Source organism: Pinus tabuliformis, chromosome 1_2 (genome assembly GCF_031772625.1).
Source record: "Pinus tabuliformis cultivar Carrire ecotype Pingquan chromosome 1_2, CPIR1, whole genome shotgun sequence".
In the NCBI taxonomy this organism is placed as follows: Eukaryota; Viridiplantae; Streptophyta; class Pinopsida; order Pinales; family Pinaceae; genus Pinus; species Pinus tabuliformis.
This window is the reverse complement of record NC_142298.1, coordinates 1,128,360,037-1,128,383,896: the sequence shown is the minus strand read 5'-3', so window position 1 is coordinate 1,128,383,896 and position 23,860 is coordinate 1,128,360,037. Positions and strand designations below refer to the sequence as shown.

Below are 23,860 nucleotides of genomic sequence, written 5' to 3'. Positions count from 1 at the left end.
TCGTGAACACCCTTCTTCTCACAATCGTAAGGCGCAGAAATTGGTTGTAAAAATTTATGTTTCTAATTTTCCCTCCTCTATAAGTGTTATGCATGGATCTTTTGCACAACAACCTGTTGATAGGTGGAAAAAGTCCTCCTACAACAAGGGATCATCACCCAATTAAGAATCTGATTAGGCCTATACTTGTTTGGTGTACTGATGTCCACTTGTATGTGGACCCAATTGCCACCTAAAGAGATTACTCCTAAAAGGAGATTTTTGTTTAATCTTTCATAAATCTTAGCTGCAATTTTATTGAACATAAATAAAACTAGCTAGTATCGAGAAATATTTACTTGTGATTTGAAGTTGATTGTTTTGAAAGTCATGTCATGAATAACTTTTAAAAGAAAGAAAATAGTTCCTTGTTTGATGTTTCTATGTTACCAAGGGGGGGAAGGGTGGGCGGCGTGGGGGGCGTTTAATGCTAAAGTCACGGGTTAAGAATTGTTTTTGAAAAAGAAAACACAAAATGAAATGTTGGGTGGCATCTCTAAATCAATGTCAAGTGATATTGAATGAAATCAAATCAAAGAAAAAGGTAAGTATTTTCAAGTAAAATCGAAATAAGAGGATTTTTTCAAAGTGAATGGACAAATGAAACACACGAAACACGTGATGTGGGGTCGTGTCGTTGGCTAAACCAACTACCATGTAGTGAAGGTATCAATGACGAAAATGTCACACACTTCGACTTTGTTACCCACTAAAATAATTGAATTTAATTAAAATTTTATTCATGCTCTTCTTATTTATGTAAAGGATCGACAACCGCATGAATTCCAATACTATTGGGTAGAGAAGTAACATAATAGTACCAGTGTCAAAGCACGTTGAAAATATGCAAAGGACCTTCTTCTCCCACATATATTCTATCCTCGACATAGTAAAAGGTCCACACAAGGAAACATAACATTGCTAGCATTAGAGCACCCCTGCAATATGCAAATGGCCCTCTTTTCCCACACATACTCTTTCGCATAGTAAAAACTATGCACAAGGAAACATAATAATATTAATTGGAAATTTGTTCAGGCTCTGTTCTCCCCTTCTGCTCCCCTCCTTTGCCTATGCAAAGGCCTTGCAACCATGAAACATAATAATATTAATTGGAGATTTATTCAACCCCTCTTCCTCCCCGTGGCCTATGCACAGGACGTGCAACTGCATCAATTCTAACATCATTGCGCAAAACACTATCATCATAGTGTTAGTATTAGCGCACTCACCAACGAAATAACCACTCACAAAATCAGTGTTATTTTTATTTTAAAATGAATTATCAAGTACAGACAAATACCGAAAATAAAATACCCTCTAACAAGAAATTATCTCCTATTAAAACTCGCTGTGACCATTAAAAATTAGAAATAATATTGATTAAAAATTAAAAAAAAAAAAAAAAAACAAAAAACAAAACATTTTTAAAAAACTTTCATTAAAATTAAAATAGGAATAAAAATAAAGAAAGTCAATCCTCTTGGACATCCAAACAAATGCTACAGTACTAACAAAAGCAGAGAATAATAAAATAGTTGATTGCCGGATGTTTCTATGTCCGGTGTTGGCGGAGTTTTTAGCGTTGAAGTAAAAGATCGTTTTTGAAAAAGAAAACACAAAAAAAACTAAGTTGTAACTAGGAAGTTGGGTGGCATGTAACAATCGGTGGCAAAGCATTATTCAATCAAATAAAAGAAAAAGAATAAAAAACGAAGCCGAAAGAAAAGGAATCAATTTTTTTTAAAGCGAAATGGACAGACAACCACGTGATGTGGGGCCGTCTCGTTGGCTAAACCAACTTCCGAGCAAAGCGTAAAGAAAAGAAATCATATTTTTTTTAAAGCGAAATGGACGCATGAAACAGACAAACAAACACGTGATGTGGGGCCGCGTACCAACTAGTGAATGCTGGCACCGACGACGAAAATGCCACACGCTTTGGGCTCCATTACCCACTAAAACTATGGACCGTTTTTAATTAAATTTTATATTATAATTAAATAAACAATAATAGACAAATGGCTATATGTTTTGGTCATTAGATAAGTAATTGTGTCCATTAATTTGATAGTGCAAGTATTGAGAGATATTGCATTGCAGTTTTGTTTACTGGTTTGGCAAGTATCTAGAGATATAGATAGAGCCACAGAGTGCCAACGGCCTCAAAAGCAACTGGTGTATTGAGGTGATTGAGTGCGCATTCCGACTGGTCTTTATGAACTTCCCGACAACAATATTTGATCCAGAATCCACAAAATCAGCGACTGCAAGTTGAATTCAGGTACCCTTATGAACTTTCCGGCAACAATATTTGATCCAGAATCCACAAAATCAGCGACTGCAAGTCGAACTCAGGTACACTTTTGATTGTTTTTTCCGTTTCAGCTTATGCCCATTACCAGAATTTCGCACCCGTATGCATTTTCTGTCTAGACTAAATATTTGTAATCCTTTTACAGAATTGTTGTTACGGGTTGGGAGCATAGAAATTCCCAAATATTTTCCCTTCTAAGGTTGAATTCCTCAACACGCCTATGGAAAATATGGAAAATCGATGACCCAGATTGTATTAGTCGAGCTGGGGAAATATAATTTGGTTTTTTGAATGAAAATTATGGCAAAACCAGGTTTGGGCAAACTGTGAAAACACTTTCGCATACTGTATATTCTAGGGTTTGCTGTTCTGCTATTTATTTTTCTTTCTGACCGCAAAAACCTTGTGAAATCCCCTCTTTTCCTCGTTGGTGATTCTTCAAAAGCCTCTTTTAGATGGAGCTCGGAGAGATTTGAATCCAACAGTGGCTCAAAATCATCACACAAATGGATATTCAATAGAGATAATTCAGTTTCGGATATAGACCGCAACAGGTTGAGAATTCCTATTCAAAACCCATCATAACCAAGCCTTAATTTTTCAGGAATTTTGGCTAAAAGCCCATCAGATAAATAACAACACCCTGTAATAGAAAACTCGTTAGAAACAGGCCTTGTGGTGCCGAGTGGTTTGGAAACTGTGCAGAATGTTCAGTCTGATTCTTTATGTGCAGGATTGAAAGAACACACAGGATATGGAAGCCCACAAGCAGTGCACATCCGGGGGAATTTTTTGAGTACATATCATTTTTCTACTGCACATGCGATAAGTGGCCCATCTTTGGCTATGTCATCTTAGCTCTCTGGCTCGTCGCGTTATTCTATATGTTGGGTAACACTTGGGCATATTACTTTTGTTGTTCTGTAGAGAAATTGTCCGGGCTTTTGAAGCTACCACCAACAGTGGTCAGAGTGACTCTTCTTCCTCTTAGAAATGGAGCACCTGATCTATTTGCAAGTATTACTGCTTTTATGGGGGCTGATGTTGGTGAGGTGGGACTCAATAGTGTTGTGTGCACAGATTGATCGCCGAAGCTTTATACGAGATGTTCGTTTCTTCCTATTGACCCTTGCTTCACTTTCTCTGATTCTGTTCATTGGAAAGATTAATTTGTGGGGAGCACTGGCTTTTATTTCAATATACATCCTATATGCATTCACTCTCGCAGCAAATGAGTTTATGAGGAAACAAACTCGGAACTTAAAGTGGGATTCAATGACACCCATGTAGTCTTTCCCTAGAAGTACTATTCCTCTCGGTTGTGAAGATGAAGATGATTCCATGTATAGTCCTCTTTTGGATTTAGAGTCAACTACAGGGTTGGCTGCTGGTCATGGGCTTTTGGAGACTTCATTGCCTTAGTGGATGTGGGTGTCAAATGTAGCTATTCTCTCAAACCAGGGACTGTCAAAGACAGTAGAAGAGACTAGGCGACTGTGGGGATGGCGTGAGGACAGTGAAAATTATCAAACGAGGTGTTCTTTATTTGGCTTTCTACAGTGTTTTGTTGAATGGTCATTGACAATACTAAGACAACCGACCCTCCCATAGTGGAAGATGACTGATGGTAAAAAAGGTTGCAGTTGCATCTGTAACATTGTCACCAATTCGGTTGCAGCTGCATCTGTAACATTGTCACCAATTCTTTTGGCTCTGCTCTGGAATATTCAAGAAGTCAAGCCCTTGGGTACTGGCAAGGTAGCATATGTTGTTGGAGGAATTTTGGCTGTTATATTTGGAACCATTTGATATTTTATAACCAAGACAACACCCTCCACGGACATTCTTGTTTCCTTGGGTTGTTGGAGGTTTCCTGGTTTTACATCATTGCAACTGTTGCAACTGAGTTGGTGGCTCTGTTGGTTTCCTTTGGTGTAATTTTTGAGATAAATCCATCAATCTTGGGCTTGACAGTGCTGACCTGGGGAAGGAATTCAATGGGTGATTGGATGAAAAATGTTGCTTTAGCATTGAATGGAGGAGATGGGGTTCAGATTGCAATGTCAGGATGCTATGCAGGACCTATGTTTAATACACTTGTTGGATTGAGAGTGCCTTTGTTGCTGGGATCCTGGTCAAAGCGACCTGCTGCTTATATTGTTCCAAAAGATACTAGTTTGTTTTACACCCTCGGATTTCTTGTCACGAGGCTTCTGTGGGCATTGGTGGTTTTTCCCAGTGTTGCGGGGGAGCGCCGCACACCCCCCCCCCCTCTGATCCCGCTCCCAATCCATGCTCCGGGCGGGAGCAACTCGGGAGCGGGTTGGGAGCGCGCTCCCTAAGAAAATTTCGCTCGCTCCTTGTCTTTTTGGGAGCGTTTTGCCTTTTTTGCAATTTTTTTAATTGTAGTAATGTTCGAAATGCAATTTTTTTTTAAAGAAACAAATAAATTTTGAGTGGGGCAGCTTATTGATCAAGTCTACGTCCCTAGTATTGATATGCTATTCATGGTAATATTAAATTCTTAAAGTAAAAGGATGAAAATGAAGATTAATGAGTCATCCTTTTATTTAAATTTTTAACATTACCATGAAATGACTCAGGATGTTTGAGAGTGGTTCCAGCCTGGATTTCATATGGAGAAAGTAGAATTTTAGATTTCATTCAAAATCCAGCAGACTTATCAATTTTTCAGCATTTCAGGATTGGGGGATTGCAATGTTTCCATTGAATTTTGTCATGTATTAGGGTATGGAACTGGTATTTAATCAAGAGCACCAATCCCTCTATGTACCTTGATGTTAGTGACATTGGTTGTCGAACTCCTCTATCATGACCCTCCTAAAAATGTACGCATCACTCAAACAAAATCTTGATTTGACATGCTATGCTTTTCTATCTTATGTTAATTCTTAGAGGGCGATAGAGGTAATGACAAAGATACCTCTGGATATTAATGCTTAGAAAGTGATATTAATGACAAAGACCCTGATTTTCCAACAAGACTAAAAAATTAGACATTTCTCGTGGTGGCAAGAGGTCCAAGCATAAGAAATAGATAATATATTTAATTCTCTTTTCTAGTTTCTAGTACTTTTTATAACTATTGACTCTTTCATATTTATTATGATATTTTTTTAAACAATATATGACAATTTAAGTTTGAAGTTGGCAATCATAACTCATTAGTAATGAATTATGAATATGATGCTTCATGAAAGTTGAAAGTTGTTTCATTTCATTTCATTTTATAACATTTCATTTCATGTTAGATATTATTTGTTGTAATGGTTACACTTAGCTTACAAGCACAACTTTGGTGATCAATGATGATAAATGTTATATATTGAATTTTGAAAGCTTGAAACTTTAATATTGATGAATCATGAGACTCAATATGTTTTATGTTACTATGTTACTAACTTGTGGACGTGGTTGATGAAGATTATAACTTCTAGATGATTGTTGTTTTATGGTTCAATCTATGTTTTTTATATCTAATTTATTATTCTACATGTTTTTGTTGACATATATGTACCAAAATATAAAATATATATATATTATATAAAAAATGCTCCGGGATTTGCTCCCAAACCGAGAGCTTCTGAAAATGTCACTCCCGCTCCCAAGTAACACTAGTTTTTCCCGTGAATGATATGTGCCCGGAGAAGTTGTTGGGAATTATCCTTTTAACTTTATATTCATCATTCCTTCTACTGAGATTGAGCAGTGCTTTTGGGCTTCTTTTGCTTTTAAGTTTGTATTAACCTTAGACATGTCCAATCATCAGATTGATAATTTCAGTTCAAGAAAGCATGCCCTAATCATTGTCTCTGTTTCTCTGGGGGTTTGGTGTGCTCACGGTTGCGAGTACTCTCAACCTGGACGCTAATGGCTGGAAGATTGGTCGATATCAATATTTTTCTCTTCGCCACTCAAAATGTCCATATTGGAAATTCCACTTCTCAGATTTCTTTCTCTCACCCAACACGATGTTTCTTTGTCAAATCTGGGGTTTTACTCTTCATTATCAGCGTCGTCATGGAAATTTTCTCATGGTGTGATTTGGACACAAGGTGATTTGGTTTTACCAGAGAGTTGTCTCTTATGTTTTTGGAGAGGATTCAACACTAGACTTCAATCGGGTCTTGCACTCGGCCTCAGGACGAGGCGATGACCGTTATACTACTACCAGGTATCAAGAAACAACCTCAGAGAGGCCTCGGCGTCACTCACCTTGAGTATCTTTTTTTTGATGCAGTTCCTAATGGGACGTATCTATCGCCTGCTGAAATCTCATATATCTTGAAATGTCAGAGTGGGAGCAACTATTGTTGTATATTCTGTAGTTTTTTTGGAGTATTTGACTGCAGAGTTTTTGGAGTTGGCAGGAAACGCAAGGAAAGATTTGAAGGTCAATCGTATCACTCCTAGACATTTGTAGCTTGCTATTCAAGGGGATGAAAAACTTGATACTCTGACCAGTTTTCTGCAACTTCCAGGGTGTTATTGTGGCCTCCTCAAGATAGTAACTTGAGTAACACATACCCCTCCCGTTATTGCGCTGATCGTAAGCTAGAACGTGTTATATTCGAAGGAATTGAAGCAAGTCTTGTCCTCACCTTCTATATTCGAAGGAATTGAACAAGTCTTGTCCTCACCTTCTATCACCTACATATTTCAAATCTTAGATTCAAATTCTTATACTTATAAAAGGTAGAGTTTTGTCCTCACCTTCTATCACTTACATATTTCAAATCTTAGCTTCAAATTCTTATACTCATAAAAGGTAGAGTTTTTAGACAGTCCAAAACAAACAACCATCATCTGTCCAAAATAAGAGCCATTTATAGCGTTGAGAATGTTCAAGTAACAGAGTTTTAGATCATTTCACCTAAACCATACATATAACAAAAGCAAAAATAAGCGTTATAACATGGCTCAATTAAGCTCATATATAAAATAGCTTCCTTTTTTCAGATTCACTAAAGCGACTTCAAATATTATTTTCTTTTGTTGTTAAGTACCTTGTGGCGTTCTTTTTACTTTTGATCTGCCTCTCTGTCCAAAAATTGAGCTATTTATGGTCTCCAGTCTATAAAAACAAAGCTTTAAATCATATCAGCTAAACATGCTTAAATACAAGCAAAAAACAAAAATAGGCATCATAACATGGTCAACTAGTTCACACACAAAAATTATGCCATTTTCAGATTTGCTGAAGCTGTTCTGGTCTAATTACCTTCAGTTATTGGGACAAGACCGTCTCTGGATTCCTGAAGGCAATCTGGTTTAGTACTCTAAATATATGAATATATTCAATATTGAATCTTGTGCTTGGTAAGTTATGTCCACCACTTTGCATTAAAATTTTGATGTTTGATGTGTGATCCCATTTTATGATATTTAATAGGCAAGTAAAGGATGAACAGGGTTGATAGTAATGTGCATATCTTGTATACATAGGTACCCCTATTGAGGAGGCATTACAGTTGTATGGAGACCACAAAAGCCATGTCAATAAAAGAGGTATCCTGCATGCACCATTGCTGAGAGTATCATGACCGACTTTACATTATGAGATTTTATGACTTAAACTACTATTTTCTTTTGTATTATATAACTATTGGAATCCAGTGGCGCTGTGTTGGGTACTGAAGTAAGACACTCGTTTCTTGCGGTGAGAGTACGACTCTTTTTGGATTTAAGAGATCTGTGGTTTGAGTCTTTTGAATCAGTGATCGGAGAATCCACAGTATGAACATTTTTACACCAACGTTTCAAATCCCAAGTGGGATCCATCATCAGGGATGAAGAATGATGATAAAAGAAGAGCAATAAGGCAGAATAAATACTAATGAGGAAGAAAGATTGTTGTCCCGACAGTTTTTAAGGAAATGCAGATCTGCCGCTCTTCTTGTTATCCTCACTCTACATATTTCGAGTAAAAGGATTTCACTCCAAGTATCCCCTCCGTATAGGGATAAGATTTTGGATTTAAGAGATCTGTGGTTTGAGTCTTTTGAATCGGAGAATCCACAGTATGATGGATCCCACTTGGGATTTGAAACGTTGGTGTAAAAATGTTCATACTGTGGATTCTCCGATCGCTGATTCAAAAGTACGACTCTTGCCAAGGTCCATCTAAGTCCAATAAAATGTCGAGAATTGCAAAGGATACACTTGTATTATACTCTTTATTCTAAACTTGTGAAGTTTGTCATCCAAGAAATGTGAGAGGTTTCTTTTTTCTCTTTTTAGTATTTTGATTCATACTTTCATCTTAAAAGGGATATCCACCTAGAGAAGCTTTAATAGATGTATACAATTTTCTAGGTATCAAGTATACAACATTCCAATAGATAATATTTATATTGGACATTCAATCTTATGTAAAACAAGTATTGCATTTAAAATTTGTTTTTTACAAGGCAGTTAAAACCATCTAGCTTATTTGTCATGGCTTCCACAATTGTCAAACAATTTCGTTTCCAATTTGAGTTTAAAAGGTCTATTCTATCAACAAGCTACCAAAGACCAATGTTCTTTTTTTGTTAGTAATTTCCACTGCAATATTGGAAATTGTTTCAAATTTTAACAGATATTGTTTGTTAATCAATTCTTACAAGATTTTATTTTTATATCACGCGAGCGATGGTATCACTTTTACCAAAAAATTTGAAAGAAACATTGCTCTTCTGTATTGAGGTCGAATCATCTATTATGAGATTTTCTTTGGATATCACCAGCCATAGTAACAATTTAACCAAAAAATTTGAAAGAAATATTGTTTTTCCATAAATTTGTAGGTGGGAGCCCTACGGTCATACATGATGCCCAATCCCTATTATAGTTTTTTCAAGGAGGAAATAACATTTTACCACCAAAATAGGTTTCTATTTATCTTTTTATAATCATAGTGATATTTAACCTCAATTCTTCCTTTGCCTCGTTCTTTTTGTTTTTTTTTCTCCCTTCAAATGGAATTTCAATTTTTCTAATATTTTGTATATTTGTGTTGCGGTATATTTAGATTTTTTCATTATGAGAATTTTGAGGTCTAAAATGAGCCTCCTAGGGAAATTATAAAATAATAATGGAAATAATAAAATAAGATTAAATTACATCATCAAATTTTAAAGGGAAAAAATAAAAACTATTTTTTCAACTCGTATTTTCAACTTATCTCTTAATGGATTCATTCAAATTTCGAGTGGAAATATTCGTTGGATGCAGAATTTGATTCTTCGTCCAAGGAGCACTCATGTTGCATAATTTCGATGGACCCTACTACACGAAAAATGAGAAATACATGAAAAACGTGATTGCAATCATGTTTTTTCATATATTTCTCATTTTTCGTGTAACAGGCTTTCATCAAAAGTATGCAGCATGGGTATTCCTTGGATGAAGAATTAAATTTTGCATCCAACGAGTACTCCCACTCGAAATTTGAGTAAAACCTTAAGATCAGTTGTAAATATGAGTTGAATAAATAGTTTTATTATTTTATTATTTTTTAATCTTTTTACTTTTTTACTCCAAAAATGGCGAATCATCCCCGATGGTTGACATTATCATTTTGATTCTTATTGGTTCTTATAAAGTTTCTTTTGGTTGTACATTTTTCTTAAGAGGCCCATTTTAGACTTCAAAATTCCCCTAACGTATACATATCTTGAAAAGAACAAACACTTTTAAATCTTAGACATCAAATCTAATTGTTGGCCGAGGAAGTGAAGATATTCAATGTTCTTCTAAAGTGATTTGTTATCTTTTAAAAGTTTAGATGGTTCAAACCGAAGGCTAGCAGTAGCAGAAATACTCTAGTCTTAACGATTTTCAATTTCAGGTTTCCGTTTACTCAATTTGAGAAAAGCTAAAGTATTTGTAACACATCCTACCACTTGATTAATAGACAAGGGCCGGAGATGCTGTGAATATCGATTAATATGCCTTACTATTTTTGAAAAGTAGATATTTTGCATGTATTATATGTAGCCATAAGTGTTGTCATAAAGAAGGCTCACGAATTGTCATCACTGGGCCTACGGAAAACAAAACCCTAGAACAAAACAAGAATAGGACCATCTACCAGTGATGTTTGCATGAAATTCTTTTGAGTGTATACAATGCCAAAAATGCTCAAGTTTTGTCCATTTATGCTTTTTGGGAGTCTAGCCTCGCTGTAAGTTTCCAACTGATTCACTGGATATTTTTTCATGCTGCAGAAACCAGGGCAACTTTATCAACCAACAGTAAACTTGGTTCGTAGATTACTTTCCTTTGTAGATTTTGATGACGTGAGGGACATGATACTCCCAGCGTATTATGAAAATACTGATTTCAACACTATGGGTGTAGTCCCTTATACTGAAAATATGTCCTCATTCTCTACTTTTACTAGCCATTGCAGGACTTCTGATTATATTCCTACAATGATGGTGGATTGGTCATTTATTGATCCCAAATGGTATAGTGAATATCATGGGAATTATCTTGGCCTTCAATGCATTAAATGCCACATGATCAATGCTTTAATGGGTCGACTGGAATGAGTGAATTACACTCAATAAGATATCTGCATCAAATCCAGACTGAAGATTATCAGAATGTTCTAGTGTTTTATATAAGAAATTATGGGCCTTCAAACATGGAGAAAGCTTCAATGGAAGATGCTAAATCTTGGCTTCTTGAATTTCTTAGGAAAGAGCGTGGAAGAAAAGGGTATCTTATTTCTGTTATTTATTAAGAATTCAACAAGGTCGCTGGTAAAGTTTTAAATCTCAATTATTTGGGGTTTCCTAAACTAGCAAAACTTGAAGAATTTAGGGACGTGATGTTGGTAGATAGGGTGTCACCCAGTGAGGTTTTATATTCCCTGTAGAAACAAAACATTAAAATGAAACTATAAAATCTTTTTGAATCTTCTATTCATTCGACGTTCCTTTGCACCTCTTGGTGTAATTGCTAGTTACTCGTGATTTGAAGTTGACCATTTTGAAAGTTATGTCATGAACAACTTTTAAAACAAATATGTGATGTTGGTAAGAGGGTGTCACCCAGTGAGGTTTTATATTCCATGTAGAAACAAAACATTAGAATGAAACAATAAAATCTTTTTGAATCTTCTATTCTTTCGGCGTTTCTTTGCCCCTCTCAGTGCAATTGCTAGTTACTTGTGATTTGAAGTTGATCGTTTTGAAAGTTATGTCATGAACAACTTTTAAAACAAATAAAATAGTTCCTTGCTCGATGTCTCTATGTCGCCAAGAGGGGTTTTTAACACTAAAGTCACATGTTAAGAATAATTTTTGAAACAAAAAACACAAAATGAAACGTTGGGTGGCATGTATGAATGAGTGGCAAGTGGTATTCAATGAAATCAAATCAAAGAAAAAGGTTAGTCTTTTCAAGTAAAATTGAAAGAAAAGGAATATTTTTTTTTCCAAGTGAATGGACGATGAAACACACTAAACATGTGATGTGGGGCCATGTTGTTGGCTAAACTAACTACCAAGTAGTGAAGGTACCGACGACGAAAATGCCACACACTTTGGGCTTCGTTACCCACTAAAATAATGAAATTTAATTAAAATTTTGTTAAGGCCCCCCTCATTTTATGTAAAGGATCGACAATCACATCAATTCCAATACTATTGGGCAGAGTAGTAACATAACATTACCAGTGTTAAAGCTCCCCCAAAATATGCAAAGGACCCCATTCTCCCGCACATGCTCCATCCTTCGCACAGTGAAAGTTCCAGACAAGGAAACATAACAATGCTAGCGTTAGAGCACCCTCACAATATCCAAATGACCCTTGTTTTCCTGCACACTCTTCTGCACAGCGAAAACTTTGCACAAGGAAACATAATAATATTAATATTAATTGGAGATTTGTTTAGGCCCCTTTCCTCTCCGTGGCCTATGCAAAGGATGTGCAACTGCATCAATTCTAACATCATTGGGCAAATCACTAACATCCCAGTGTTAGTATTAGAGCACTCACCAACAGATTGACCACTAAAAAAATTAGTTTTATTTTTATTTTAAAATGAGTTGTCAAATACAAACAAATGCAAAAAATAAAACACCCTCCACTAAAAAATTGTGCCCTAGAAATTAGAAAACTATTTTTTGAATTTATGCAAAATAAATAAATATATATATATATATATATATATATAAAACAAATTGTGTCTTGAAAATTAGAAAACTATTTTTTGAATTTATGCAAAATATATATAAACAAATGCTATATATATATATAATTAAACCAATAAAAACAACTATTTTTGAATTTATGCAATATATATATATATATAAACAAATGCTATAATATGTATATAAAAAATTAAACAAATAAAAACAAATGCTATAATTCTACCAAAAACAATAAAATAGATTATTGTACGATGTTTCTATCGTTGGTGTTGGATGAGTTTTTAAATCATTTTTCAATGAAAAATTAAAATCAATTTTATTAAATGAAAAATTAAAATAGTTTAACTAGCTGGAAGAATTGTTTGGAAAGCTATAGAAATTTCGGTGACGTTTTTGATGGCGCTGAATCTATTTCTACCGTCAAAAACACGATTCAAACCCTGCCTCTATAAGATTTTTTGAAATTTTTTCACCTAGCTGGTAAATCCATTTCTACTATAAAAACATGATTTTTGAAATTTTTTCGTCTGGATTCCGACTAAAATCCATTTCTACTATCAAAAACACGATTTTTGAAAAATTTCCCCTGGATTCCAGCCAATCTCAGCAATTCCTCAACTTCGGTAGACAACTCCTTTTTAAAAGCGAAATGGATTTATGGAACAGACAAAGGCCATGTCCTTGGCTAAGTTGGCTAAACCAACTTAAATGAGTCATATTTTTTTAAAGCAAAATGGACGCATGAAACAGACAAACACGTGATGTGGGGCCTGTCGTTGGCTAAACCAACTAGTGAAAGATGGTACAGAGGACGAAAATGCCACACGCTTTGGGCTCCATTAACCACTAAAACCATGGACTGTTTTTAATTAAATTTTATCTGATAGTTAAATAAACAATAATAGACAAATGGCTAGATAAGTAATTGTAATTGTGTCCATGATTTTGATAGTTCATTGCAGTTTTGTTTGCTCGTTTGGCAAGTATTGAGAGATATTGAATTGCAGTTTTGTTTACTGGTTTGGCAGGTATTGAGAGATAGAAATAGAGCTACACAGTGCCAACGGCCTCAGAAGCAACTGGTGTATTGAGGTGATTGATTGCGCATTCCCCATCTTTTCTGTTCTGCATCCCATGGCATCTTCCTCCAAATCAGCATCCACCTCCACAGCGGATGGCAACACCTACTACGCGTTCGATGTGTTCCTCAATCACAGAGGCTCTGATGGTAAAACGTTTTGTTGGGTATTTTTGGATGGGGAAAATACCAAAAACCAAACAGGCAAACACCACAGAGCCAATGCTCTGTTTCCACTGTTCCAGGATCTTTGCAGAGAACCTCTTTCAAAAAGAATAACTCAGAACAGAGTATTACACAGTCATAAAATCATTTCAATTCATTAAAACAAAAACACTGATACACATTCATCCTCTTTGCTGAGAGGGATTCACCACAAAGATACATTCAACAAAACACTACTCTGTTTTCACCCTGAGAATTTACTGAGCTGGGTAAAATTCTCATTTACATTCACTGACTGTGAAAACACATTACTTACTGGTGTAAAACTATTTTTACACATACTGCTGTAAAAATATTTTACACATACTTCTGTAAAAACATTTTACATATGCTGCTCAAACTAAACAAAACATTATTTGCCCCAAAAACTTACTGCACATTACAAAATGGTCAACATAATCTATGCACTGCTGTGCATTTCCTCTTGCAAAAACAAAACACCAAAGCTCAACACAAAGAAAATACATAAGCTCCACTGCTCTTTTTCATGCACTGCTGTGCACTCTTTTCTTTCGCTCTCCCAAGCTCTCACAACACAATGAGTTTCATACATCCTTCATTACATATTACCATGCTATGTAAAACACGCGATTTGATTTTTTTTCACACAAAAAGGTCAACTCCTTCATTACATAACGCAATTACCTTGCGTATACATTATGTCCAAATGACCATACCTCCGTATATAAAAAAAACATTAAAATTAAAAACTACGTTGACCATTTAATAACCCCCTGCAAATACCATTTAATTTCCTTTTACGGCGGTCAGCGGGAATCCTAACACTCCACGCAAACCTTGAATTGACGTTGGTCGTATGCAGGTGTGCAGCTTCATTGATGAACGGCGGAGGACGCGCGAGGAGATCGGACGGCTGGAGTGGATATCGGAAGGCAGCTTGTTGCTGAGCTTTACCTCCCGATGGGTCAAAGTTGCCTACGTCAGGCGAGAACCACGTGCCTGCACCAAAACGCATCGGAGGTCGATATACAGAAACTGCTTTTCGTTTGATAGCGGTGCGATATGCTTCTGGGCGGTTTTGTGGTTTCACTGCAGTGGTTTTGGATGCAGCGTGCTGACTGAGTTGGCTGCCATCGCTGTCCCTGTCCGCCTGCAGTTAAAATTAACATTCCAACACTCCCCTTTAATTTCAACTGCTGGGCATTCAATCTTACCCAAGCACTTCCTCACATGGAGGGATTCACTAACTGCTGTTACAAGAATATCTTCCTCACATAGAGGGGTTCACCAATCTTCCTCGCATAGAGGGATTCACCAACTGCTTCTGCTGCAGTTCATAAACAAACAAAGTTGTCTTCCTCTTAATAGAGGGATTCACCTGAAACTGTGCTTAAGAGCACCTTCCTCATGACAGAGGGATTCACCATTACAATGTGCTGAAGAGCACCTTCCTCATGACAGAGGGATTTACCAAACTATGCTAAAGAGCATCTTCCTCTCACGGAGGGATTCACCAATGACTATGCTGAAAAGCATCATCCTCTTGATAGAGGGATTGACCAAATGACTGCTTCAAATGCAGTTCCAAAACAAACAATCATTGCACTGCTGTGTGTGCAAACTCATTACAATGTTCTCTTATGCTGATGCATATTCTCTGCTGCACTGTTGTGCCATCTTCTTTACTGCGTCTACTCCACACTGCTGTGTCTACACTTGCTGTTGTGTTGCTGCACTTCACTTACATTTCTTTGCAAACTCTGCATTGCTGTGCCTTCCCTTTCTCACATTCACACTGTTGTGTGAGAATTCTTTACTTGCGCACTTATGCGTGCTTCCCTTCTTCACAATGGGAAAACTTTTCTTCACGCTGCTGCGTGCTCCCCTTCACTCATTACAATCATACTTCTGCTGTGTCTCACTTGCATTTCAGATGCAACCAACACACTCACTGCTGTTGCATTTCAATTCAAATGAACAACAAATTCATTACATTTACCTTTACTGCTGTAAGGAAAATTTCTTTTGCATGTGCTGCTGTTCAAAACTTCTTGCTGCTGCATTGCCTCTGCAATTTTCACTGTCGCTGCCTTTTGTTTCATCATACTGCTGTGCCCATACTCTTGGCATTTCATTCTCCACACAAAAAAAAATTAACACGGGCTGGTGCCTTTTCTTTTTTTTACATTGCTTCACACAATCTTCATCTTCATTTTTTTTATTTTCATAATGCACTGCTGTGCAATTCCTTTCGATTTTCTGCTGCCACACATATTCTCATTCACCCATGTGCATTAAAAATTTGCTGTCCCTATTTTTCTTTATGCATCTCTGTGCATGTTGCATTGCATACAAAAAAAAATTACATTTTTCACTGCTGTGTATTGTACTCACTTTGCTGTGAGTATGTTCTCTCACATTACATAAAAGAGAACTACATTCCATGCTATGCATTTCAATGCATGTGCACCACAAAAAAAAATTTCCAAACTGCTGTTTTGTGTTCTATCTTCCCACTGCTGTGAGGGTCTCCATGCTTTGCATTTTTCTTTTATCTCGCTGCTGCTCTTTACATTTCAGCGCTGCCATCTTTTCTTCTTTATGCATTTCTGTGCATATTGCATAAACACAAAGCAAAAACATTGCTGATTTCATCACTGCTGCATATTACCTTTTAGAGGGATTAACCAAAAATTTCATTTGCAACTGCTGCGCTGCAATACATCCTCCATCAACAAATGACTGTTAATACAGTTCAGCAAACAAAAAAAAATTCAAGCTCCCCTTTAGTGTATGCTTTATCTTCTTTCAGCAAAGTTTTCTTAAAACAAACTTAGATCAACTAGGGAGCTCAAGGGGCTTTCAGGCTGTATTTCCTTCTTTCTCCATACTTGTGTAACTTTCTTCTTTTGCATGGGTCTAGCTTGTGTAAGAGCCCATGTTAAGTTACATTCACGTGCCATATGCCCAATGTTATGACACTTAAAACATTCTACATTTTTCATGAATAACATTTCATGATTTCTTCTAAAATTGTTTCTTGGAGGTTGTCGTAGACCACAACATCTATCTCCATGAAATGTTCTACAATCTTTTGCCATATGACCAAAGTTTGAACAAGCATAACAATAACCATAAAATGAACTTTGGTACCTGGAAGATGGAGGTTTCCTTGATGTACTTCTGAAGCCTTGCTGCCTTGAGATCCTTTGATGATCACCATTGCCTCTTGCCTTTTTGCCATCAGCTACATTTCTTCTTGGAGCTGGATTTCTTCTATTGCTGCCTTCATTTTTCTCCTTGCCTTTGCTGGAACTAGGAGCATCACCATCTCTTTCTGGCTTCTTCACATCTCCTTTGTTTAAAGCATCCTCATCCTTGTTTGAGGGTTCGCCTACATACCCAAGTCCTGATTTATCAAATGGAGATCTGTGATAGCTGAGCATGTCATCCAGAGCTTGAGAGCTCTTCATTATTTTGTTCAGCCCTTCAACCTTCTTCCTGAGGAGGACAATCTCTTCTTCTAACTTTTCACATTCATTATTTTTCTTTGCTAGTTGTCCCTCAGTTTCTTCCTTGCTACGAGTAGCTTCAGCTGCTACTATTTTGAAGGAGATAATATCTGTCTTTACTTTGGAAATTTCTTCATCTTTTGCTTGACTGCTCTTCATTTTCTTTTCAGCTCCTTGTGCCTGCTTCTTGGCTTCTTGTAGTTCAGACTTAAGGGAGGAGACCTCTACCTTGTACTGTCCAATCTCTTCCACAAGTTTGTTCACTCTCTTGTGTCTTTGTTCAAGTTCACTTGTCAAGACATCTGCTTGCTTCTTTGCACTATTCAGCTGACTTGTCATGGATATGACTTCTTCATAATGTTTCTTCTTGCATTGGTCAAGCTCCTTCTTGAGCTTGGCAAGCTCTTCGTCCCTTTCTTTTACTTGAAGCTTGATGAGGTCAAGCTTTTCATTCTCAGCTTCTATGATGGGTTCTTCTTGACTCATTGTCATGGTCAGTGCTCCCTTTGCATGAAGGTCATGCAGTCTGTCCCATATATCTTTTGCTGATGTATATTTCCCTAGATTCTTCTTCACTGAATCAGGGAGACCATCCAAGATTAGTTTTACTGCTTGTGCATCATACTCCATGGATTCTTCATCCATCTTGTTGTCATCAATCACTGACTCCCAGACTTCAATCCCCTCAGACATTAGGAAAGCCCTCATCATTATTTCCCATACATCAAAGTTTCCATCAAACTTTGGAACCTCAAATACAATGCTTTCAAACAGATTGCCTTCTAGTTTAGTAGAGGAGGGAGACACATTTTTAACAGGCTTGGAGGCTTTCTTCTTTGACCTTGCCATTCTTTTCTAGGCTTCAAATACTTGACTGTGTTTTTTTTAATCACTGACTGTTCCTTCAACAGTATCACAGAAAAAAAACTTGAGAAATACCTGAATCCCTTTGGCTGAAACTTCACACTGCTGGAGAAGCTTTCTCTGCTGCAACAAGAATCTTTCCTTCAGCTTCCTTGACACTTTTAAAGAGCCTGAACCAGCTCTGTCACCATCAAGGAGCCTGGACTAGCTCCGATACCACTGTTGGGTATTTTTGGATGGGGAAAATACCAAAAACCAAACAGGCAAACACCACAGAGCCAATGCTCTGTTTCCACTGTTCCAGGATCTTTGCAGAGAACCTCTTTCAAAAAGAATAACTCAGAACAGAGTATTACACAGTCATAAAATCATTTCAATTCATTAAAACAAAAACACTGATACACATTCATCCTCTTTGCTGAGAGGGATTCACCACAAAGATACATTCAACAAAACACTACTCTGTTTTCACCCTAAGAATTTACTGAGTTGGGCAAAATTCTCATTTACATTCGCTGACTGTGAAAACACATTACTTACTGGTGTAAAACTATTTTTACACATACTGCTGTAAAAATATTTTACACATACTTCTGTAAAAACATTTTACATATGCTGCTCAAAATAAACAAAACATTATTTGCCCCAAAAACTTACTGCGCATTACAAAATGGTCAACATAATCTCTGCACTGCTGTGCATTTCCTCTTGCAAAAACAAAACACCAAAGCTCAACACGAAGAAAATACATAAGCTCCACTTCTGCGCTTTTTCATGCACTGCTGTGCACTCTTTTCTTTCGCTCTCCCAAGCTCTCACAACACAATGAGTTTCATACATCCTTCATTACATATTACCATGCTATGTAAAACACGCGATTTGATTTTTTTTCACACAAAAAAGTCAACTCCTTCATTACATAACGCACGAGCTATTACCTTGCGTATACATTATGTCCAAATGACCATACCTCCGTGCATATATAAAAAAAATATTAAAATTAAAAACTACGTTGACCATTTAATAACCCCCTGCAAATACCATTTAATTTCCTTTTACGGCGGTCAGCGGGAATCCTAACACTCCACGCAAACCTTGAATTGACGTTGGTCGTATGCAGGTGTGCAGCTTCATTGATGAACGGCGGAGGACGCGCGAGGAGATCGGACGGCTGGAGTGGATATCGGAAGGCAGCTTGTTGCTGAGCTTTACCTCCCGATGGGTCAAAGTTGCCTACGTCAGGTGAGAACCACGTGCCTGCACCAAAACGCATCGGAGGTCGATATACGGAAACTGCTTTTCGTTTGATAGCGGTGCGATATGCTTCTGGGCGGTTTTGTGGTTTCACTGCAGTGGTTTTGGATGCAGCGTGCTGACTGAGTTGGCTGCCATCACTGTCCCTGTCCGCCTGCAGTTAAAATTAACATTCCAACACGTTTGCCAGCCATCTTTACGATCGCTTCACGGATCATGGATTGCGAGTCTTCCTGGACAGGGAAGAAATGGAGAAGGGAGAAGAATTAACACCTCAGATAGAGGGTGCTATTAGAGCTTCCTCGGTTAATATAGCTATGTTTTCTCCCCAATATTGCCAATCACACTGGTGCCTGAAGGAGCTGCTGCTCATGCTGGAGTGCAAGGGGACGAAGGAAACGAAGGGTTCAACTATTCTTCCCATATTCTTCCATGTCGAGCCTTCAGTACTTAGATGGACGGATGGAGAAAAGGGAGTGTATGGTGAAGCCCTGAGCTCGCTCCAAAATAAGAAAAATAGAGATGGTCAGCTACGATACAAGCCGGAAATCATTGGAGAATGGAAGAAGGCTCTCCATGACGTAGCAGAAATTAGCGGTTACGAGTTGGATGGGAAGTCGTCGTATAATGGGTTAGGACTCATCTCTCCCTCTTCCTTTGTGATCGTTTTTTCCATTAGTCTCATTCATATAGGTATGTCATACTTTATCTACATTTCTTACTAGTAAGTTTATTTTTGATATTATTCAGTGATGAGAGTAAGCTGCTGAAAGATGTCGTCGAAAAAGTGCTGAAATTAGTTCCAAAACCGCCCCTGTATGTCTCCAATTATCCGACTGGATTGGAAGAGAAAGTTCAAGATTTCAAAGAAAGATTACAGCAGCATGAAAGTGGGAAGGCTAAGGTTGTAGGAATTGTGGGACTTGGGGGGATTGGTAAAACGACCCTCGCAAAAGAGTTCTATAACCGCGAGAAAAAAGAGTATCGTCGCTCCAGCTTTGTATTTGATGTCAGAGAAAACGACTCTAGAAGAAAACTGCAGAAATTGCAGAGACAACTTATTAAGGAGTTGAGTGGGAAGGATACGGAAATAAACAGCACTGCCCAAGGTATCCCTCTTCTTGAAAAACATCTCCCACATTGGCACGCACTTATCATTTTAGATGATGTGGATCGCATAGAGCAGCTGCACGCATTGCTTCCGGTTTTACCAGCCAAGGATAGCTTAATTCTAGTAACATCCCGTGATAAAAGTGTACTTCAAATTATTGAAGATCCATTTATTTACACTCTCGAAGGCCTCAGTCTACAACACTCCGTAGAGCTCTTCTGCCGGCACGCCTTCCGTCTACCTGCTCCTCCTGATGCAGCATTTGAGCAACTGGTAAATAAGTTTGTGGATGCCTGCGGTAAATTGCCATTATCTCTTTGTGTCATCGGGGCGCTTCTCCATGGGAAGAAGCCTAAGCACTGGGAAGAGCAATTGCGTAAAATCCGCAAAATTCTTCCCACGCAGATACAAAAGATACTGGAAATTAGCTACGAGAGTCTGGATGATGAAGAAAAGAAGTTATTCTTAGACGTTGCCTGTTTCCTCGTAGGAGAAGATAAGGATACAGCCATGATGATATGGGAGGAATCGGGGTGGGCAGCATCGCTGGGTCTGGAGACTCTACGGAACAAGCACCTCGTGGAGGTGGAGGTGGAGGTGGACGGTCTGAATGTGCTGTACGGGTCTCAGAAGGACGATTTTCCAGGAGGATGGCTCCGAAAGTCTTCTAGCGAATGTATGGTGGAATGCATAAGAATGCATGACCACCTGAGAGACATGGGCAGATATCTGGCGGACAAAGAACCTTCGCTTCGTCGTATTTGGAGCGTAACTGAAAACCTTTCGGACCTGTCGCCTGTACGTATTGAAGTTTTAGACCGACTTTCAAAATAGTGTTGTGATCTGTCAAATTTTGAATTCCTAAACTTTGCAAAATGTCAATATTATTTCTAACAGTTTCCCGATAACAATTTAGGTGGGAGGAATAAGAGATTCCGCCGAACGCGATCGTCGAGTCCGTGAGCTGAAGGGCAGGGGGTTTCACAATGACGGTTCTCATGTGGAAGGCGTATTCAACGTTGAGCAGCCACCGCAACTCATATTGCTCCACTGCTACAACTGTCCGGACTCCTCCTTTCCTCCAAATATTTCAACAGAGAATTTAAGATTTTTACATATAGAGGGAGGCAATCTGAAAACACTGTGGCATCTTGAATCCCAGGTAGGTAGTCATGTAATTGATTGACAGAAGGTTGTTTTTATTTTCCTTTATTATTGAAATTGCTTTGCTGTTTTAACATACCACGATGCACGAAGTTGAAATAGAGGGAGCATTGCAGGCACCTCGGGAGCTGACGGAGTTGTACATCGCTGGTCGTAGGCTACCAAAGATTCCACAGTCCATAGGGCAGCTGCGGCGCCTCGAGAAGGTTGTCCTCCGGCGATGGGGCTATGGAGAAGTGCCGTTCGAGACTTTGCCCGATGAATTCTGTCAGCTGCAGTCTTTGAAACACTTGGAATTACACGAGAAAGGTTTGAAGGCATTGCCAGAGACTTTTGGGGACTTGAGCAGCCTCCAACATCTTAATTTAACCGACTGCCTTTGTTTGGAAAAGCTCCCAGATTCCTTTGGGAATCTAACCAATCTCCAGCATATTGACTTGTCTTCCTGCCAAAAATTACGGACCCTCCCAAATACTTTCGGAAATTTAACACGACTTAAATTTATGAGTTTGGCATACTGTCCATTGACCACACTAGGCGAAGCCCTGGGGAACATCACCACACTTGAACACTTATATCTTAATAATGGGGGAGGAAAAGGCTTAGCAGAATTGCCTCCCCAACTTACATCTCAACAGTTCTTGCAAGAATTGTATATGTCTTTGCGATCTTCAGAATTGCCAGAAGCTATCGGAAACCTAAGTAATTTGAAAATTCTGTCCATAAACAGCTCTGAATTGGAAATGCTGCCACCTTCGTTCGGTGCTCTAAGGAGCTTGGAGGAGTTGGAGTTCTGGAATTGCCGCTTCAAATGTTTCCCTGATTCTATTAGAATGCTGACTCAGTTGAAAAAGTTAAAATTCGGTTATGTGGATCTTAAATGGTCAAAGATTGTTGGATTGCCAACAACACTTGAAACATTAGAGATTGTTAGGTGCAAGTGCAAAGAAATGGAGGAGCTGTCTATGAACATAAATGAATCTTTGGAGCATTTGAAGATAAATCACTGTGAGGGGCTGAAGCGCATACACGGGTTGGCACAGCTGACAAAGCTTCAAAAGCTGGACGTTCAAGCTAACGAAGATTTAGAAGAGCTGCCCGGCATTGAGGGTTCCCAGTCTTTGAAGGTGGTATATGCCTATAATTCTCCCAAACTGAAGCGGGAATATGAGATTTCACATAGAGCGTGTAGATATCGTTTCTACCCATGGGACGTGTAGATATTATTTCTAGTGCCGCACATAAATATTGTGGACTTAAAATCGAATGTGTTAGGGTTATTTACAAAAGTTGTATTTGGTTCTTTCCCATGTCATTCTGTGCACTAGATCAAGCAATCTGTTTGTCTATCACGTATGGCGTTTTAATCAATTTAATGTTTTGATCACATATTTGTCTTCATTATTTCCAATGGAATCATATCTGGGTGCTTTATCTTTCCCCGAATCCACACCTGTCCTCACATCAAACCTCTTATATCTATTTTCACTATGAGGAAAATTGTGAATTGTGATAGCATACCAGCTACCATCTATTTGGTTTGTGTCAAGTTTAGTCTCAACAGGTTTTAAATGCAAATTTTTTTTGATGTAAAGAGAAAAGTGTCTTGTTAAAAATTATATAGTAGAATTTTTATCAATATTATTAAACCAACTAATGTAGCTTATTATAAAAAAATTATTCACGTGAAAATTATAAAATTTGATTGGAAGATAATTTTTTCTAATAAAAATTTAAAAAATATATATAAAAAAACTCAACCATATAATTCTAAATAAAAAATTTAAATTTAAATATATTTAATTTAATTTATATTTAATTCTATATAATTAAAATTAATTTGTTATATAATTCAATTTAATATTAAATTTATAAATTATTTTGTTATTATTATTTATATTTTATAATATGTTTTTATTGTCAGAATGTGTTTAGTGTTTGTTTCGTAGTTATATTTAACTATAATGCATTTTATATTCACAATGACGTATCATTAGACTATCATAAATATTATTCTTCATTAGTTTTTATGAATGTTTGGGTTTTACTATTTAAATTATTTGCTCCCTCTTTTTATGTTTATTAAAAGTATTATATTTTTTTAATTTTTTTTAGGAGTTCAAATATGATAAATTTATGGTTATATATTTATGCATATGTTTATTTAT

General features: G+C 37.3%; 2 protein-coding genes and 2 pseudogenes across 7 annotated transcripts; all 4 read left to right on the top strand.

Annotated features, from left to right (window-relative positions):
• The first annotated feature begins 2,097 nt into the window (after positions 1-2,097).
• LOC149210121 (uncharacterized) lies at positions 2,098-13,756 on the top strand. Of its 6 annotated transcripts, none has more exons than XM_089396628.1 (3): positions 2,098-2,397; positions 7,823-7,885; positions 13,552-13,756. In XM_089396628.1, exons 1-3 carry the CDS (start codon positions 2,332-2,334, stop codon positions 13,612-13,614), a joined length of 192 nt encoding a protein of 63 aa, XP_089252754.1. In that variant the 5' UTR covers positions 2,098-2,331; the 3' UTR covers positions 13,615-13,756. The 6 variants fall into 6 exon arrangements, 3 of the variants coding, with proteins under 3 accessions (XP_089252754.1, XP_089252752.1, XP_089252753.1); XM_089396626.1 differs by lacking the exon at positions 13,552-13,756 and adding an exon at positions 10,588-11,704; XR_016252933.1 differs by lacking the exons at positions 2,098-2,397; positions 13,552-13,756 and adding exons at positions 5,512-6,551; positions 6,748-7,696 and having other exon boundaries at positions 7,823-8,322.
• Positions 2,657-4,629, top strand: LOC149210123 (cation/calcium exchanger 4 pseudogene; annotated as a pseudogene).
• Positions 3,974-4,698, top strand: LOC149210122 (cation/calcium exchanger 3 pseudogene; annotated as a pseudogene).
• Positions 13,757-19,292: 5,536 nt separating the features above from the next.
• On the top strand, positions 19,293-23,079 carry LOC149210120 (disease resistance protein RUN1-like). The gene is made up of 4 exons (XM_089396625.1): positions 19,293-20,048; positions 20,168-21,326; positions 21,445-21,690; positions 21,809-23,079. Exons 1-4 carry the CDS (start codon positions 19,666-19,668, stop codon positions 22,910-22,912), a joined length of 2,892 nt encoding a protein of 963 aa, XP_089252751.1. The 5' UTR covers positions 19,293-19,665; the 3' UTR covers positions 22,913-23,079.
• Positions 23,080-23,860: the final 781 nt, after the last annotated feature.

What these genes read in the sequence shown, in the direction of transcription:
- LOC149210121 (XM_089396626.1), top strand. Translation starts at nt 2,332, where the DNA reads ATGAACTTTCCGGCAACAATATTTGATCCAGAATCCACAAAATCAGCG. An exon ending in CGACTGCAAGTCGAACTCAG is followed by an intron (nt 2,398 to 7,822) that starts GTACACTTTTGA and finishes TTGTATACATAG; the next exon opens with GTACCCCTATTGAGGAGGCA. An exon ending in AAGCCATGTCAATAAAAGAG is followed by an intron (nt 7,886 to 10,587) that starts GTATCCTGCATG and finishes TTCATGCTGCAG; the next exon opens with AAACCAGGGCAACTTTATCA.
- LOC149210120 (XM_089396625.1), top strand. Translation starts at nt 19,666, where the DNA reads ATGGAGAAGGGAGAAGAATTAACACCTCAGATAGAGGGTGCTATTAGA. An exon ending in GGGAAGTCGTCGTATAATGG is followed by an intron (nt 20,049 to 20,167) that starts GTTAGGACTCAT and finishes GATATTATTCAG; the next exon opens with TGATGAGAGTAAGCTGCTGA. An exon ending in ACCTTTCGGACCTGTCGCCT is followed by an intron (nt 21,327 to 21,444) that starts GTACGTATTGAA and finishes ATAACAATTTAG; the next exon opens with GTGGGAGGAATAAGAGATTC.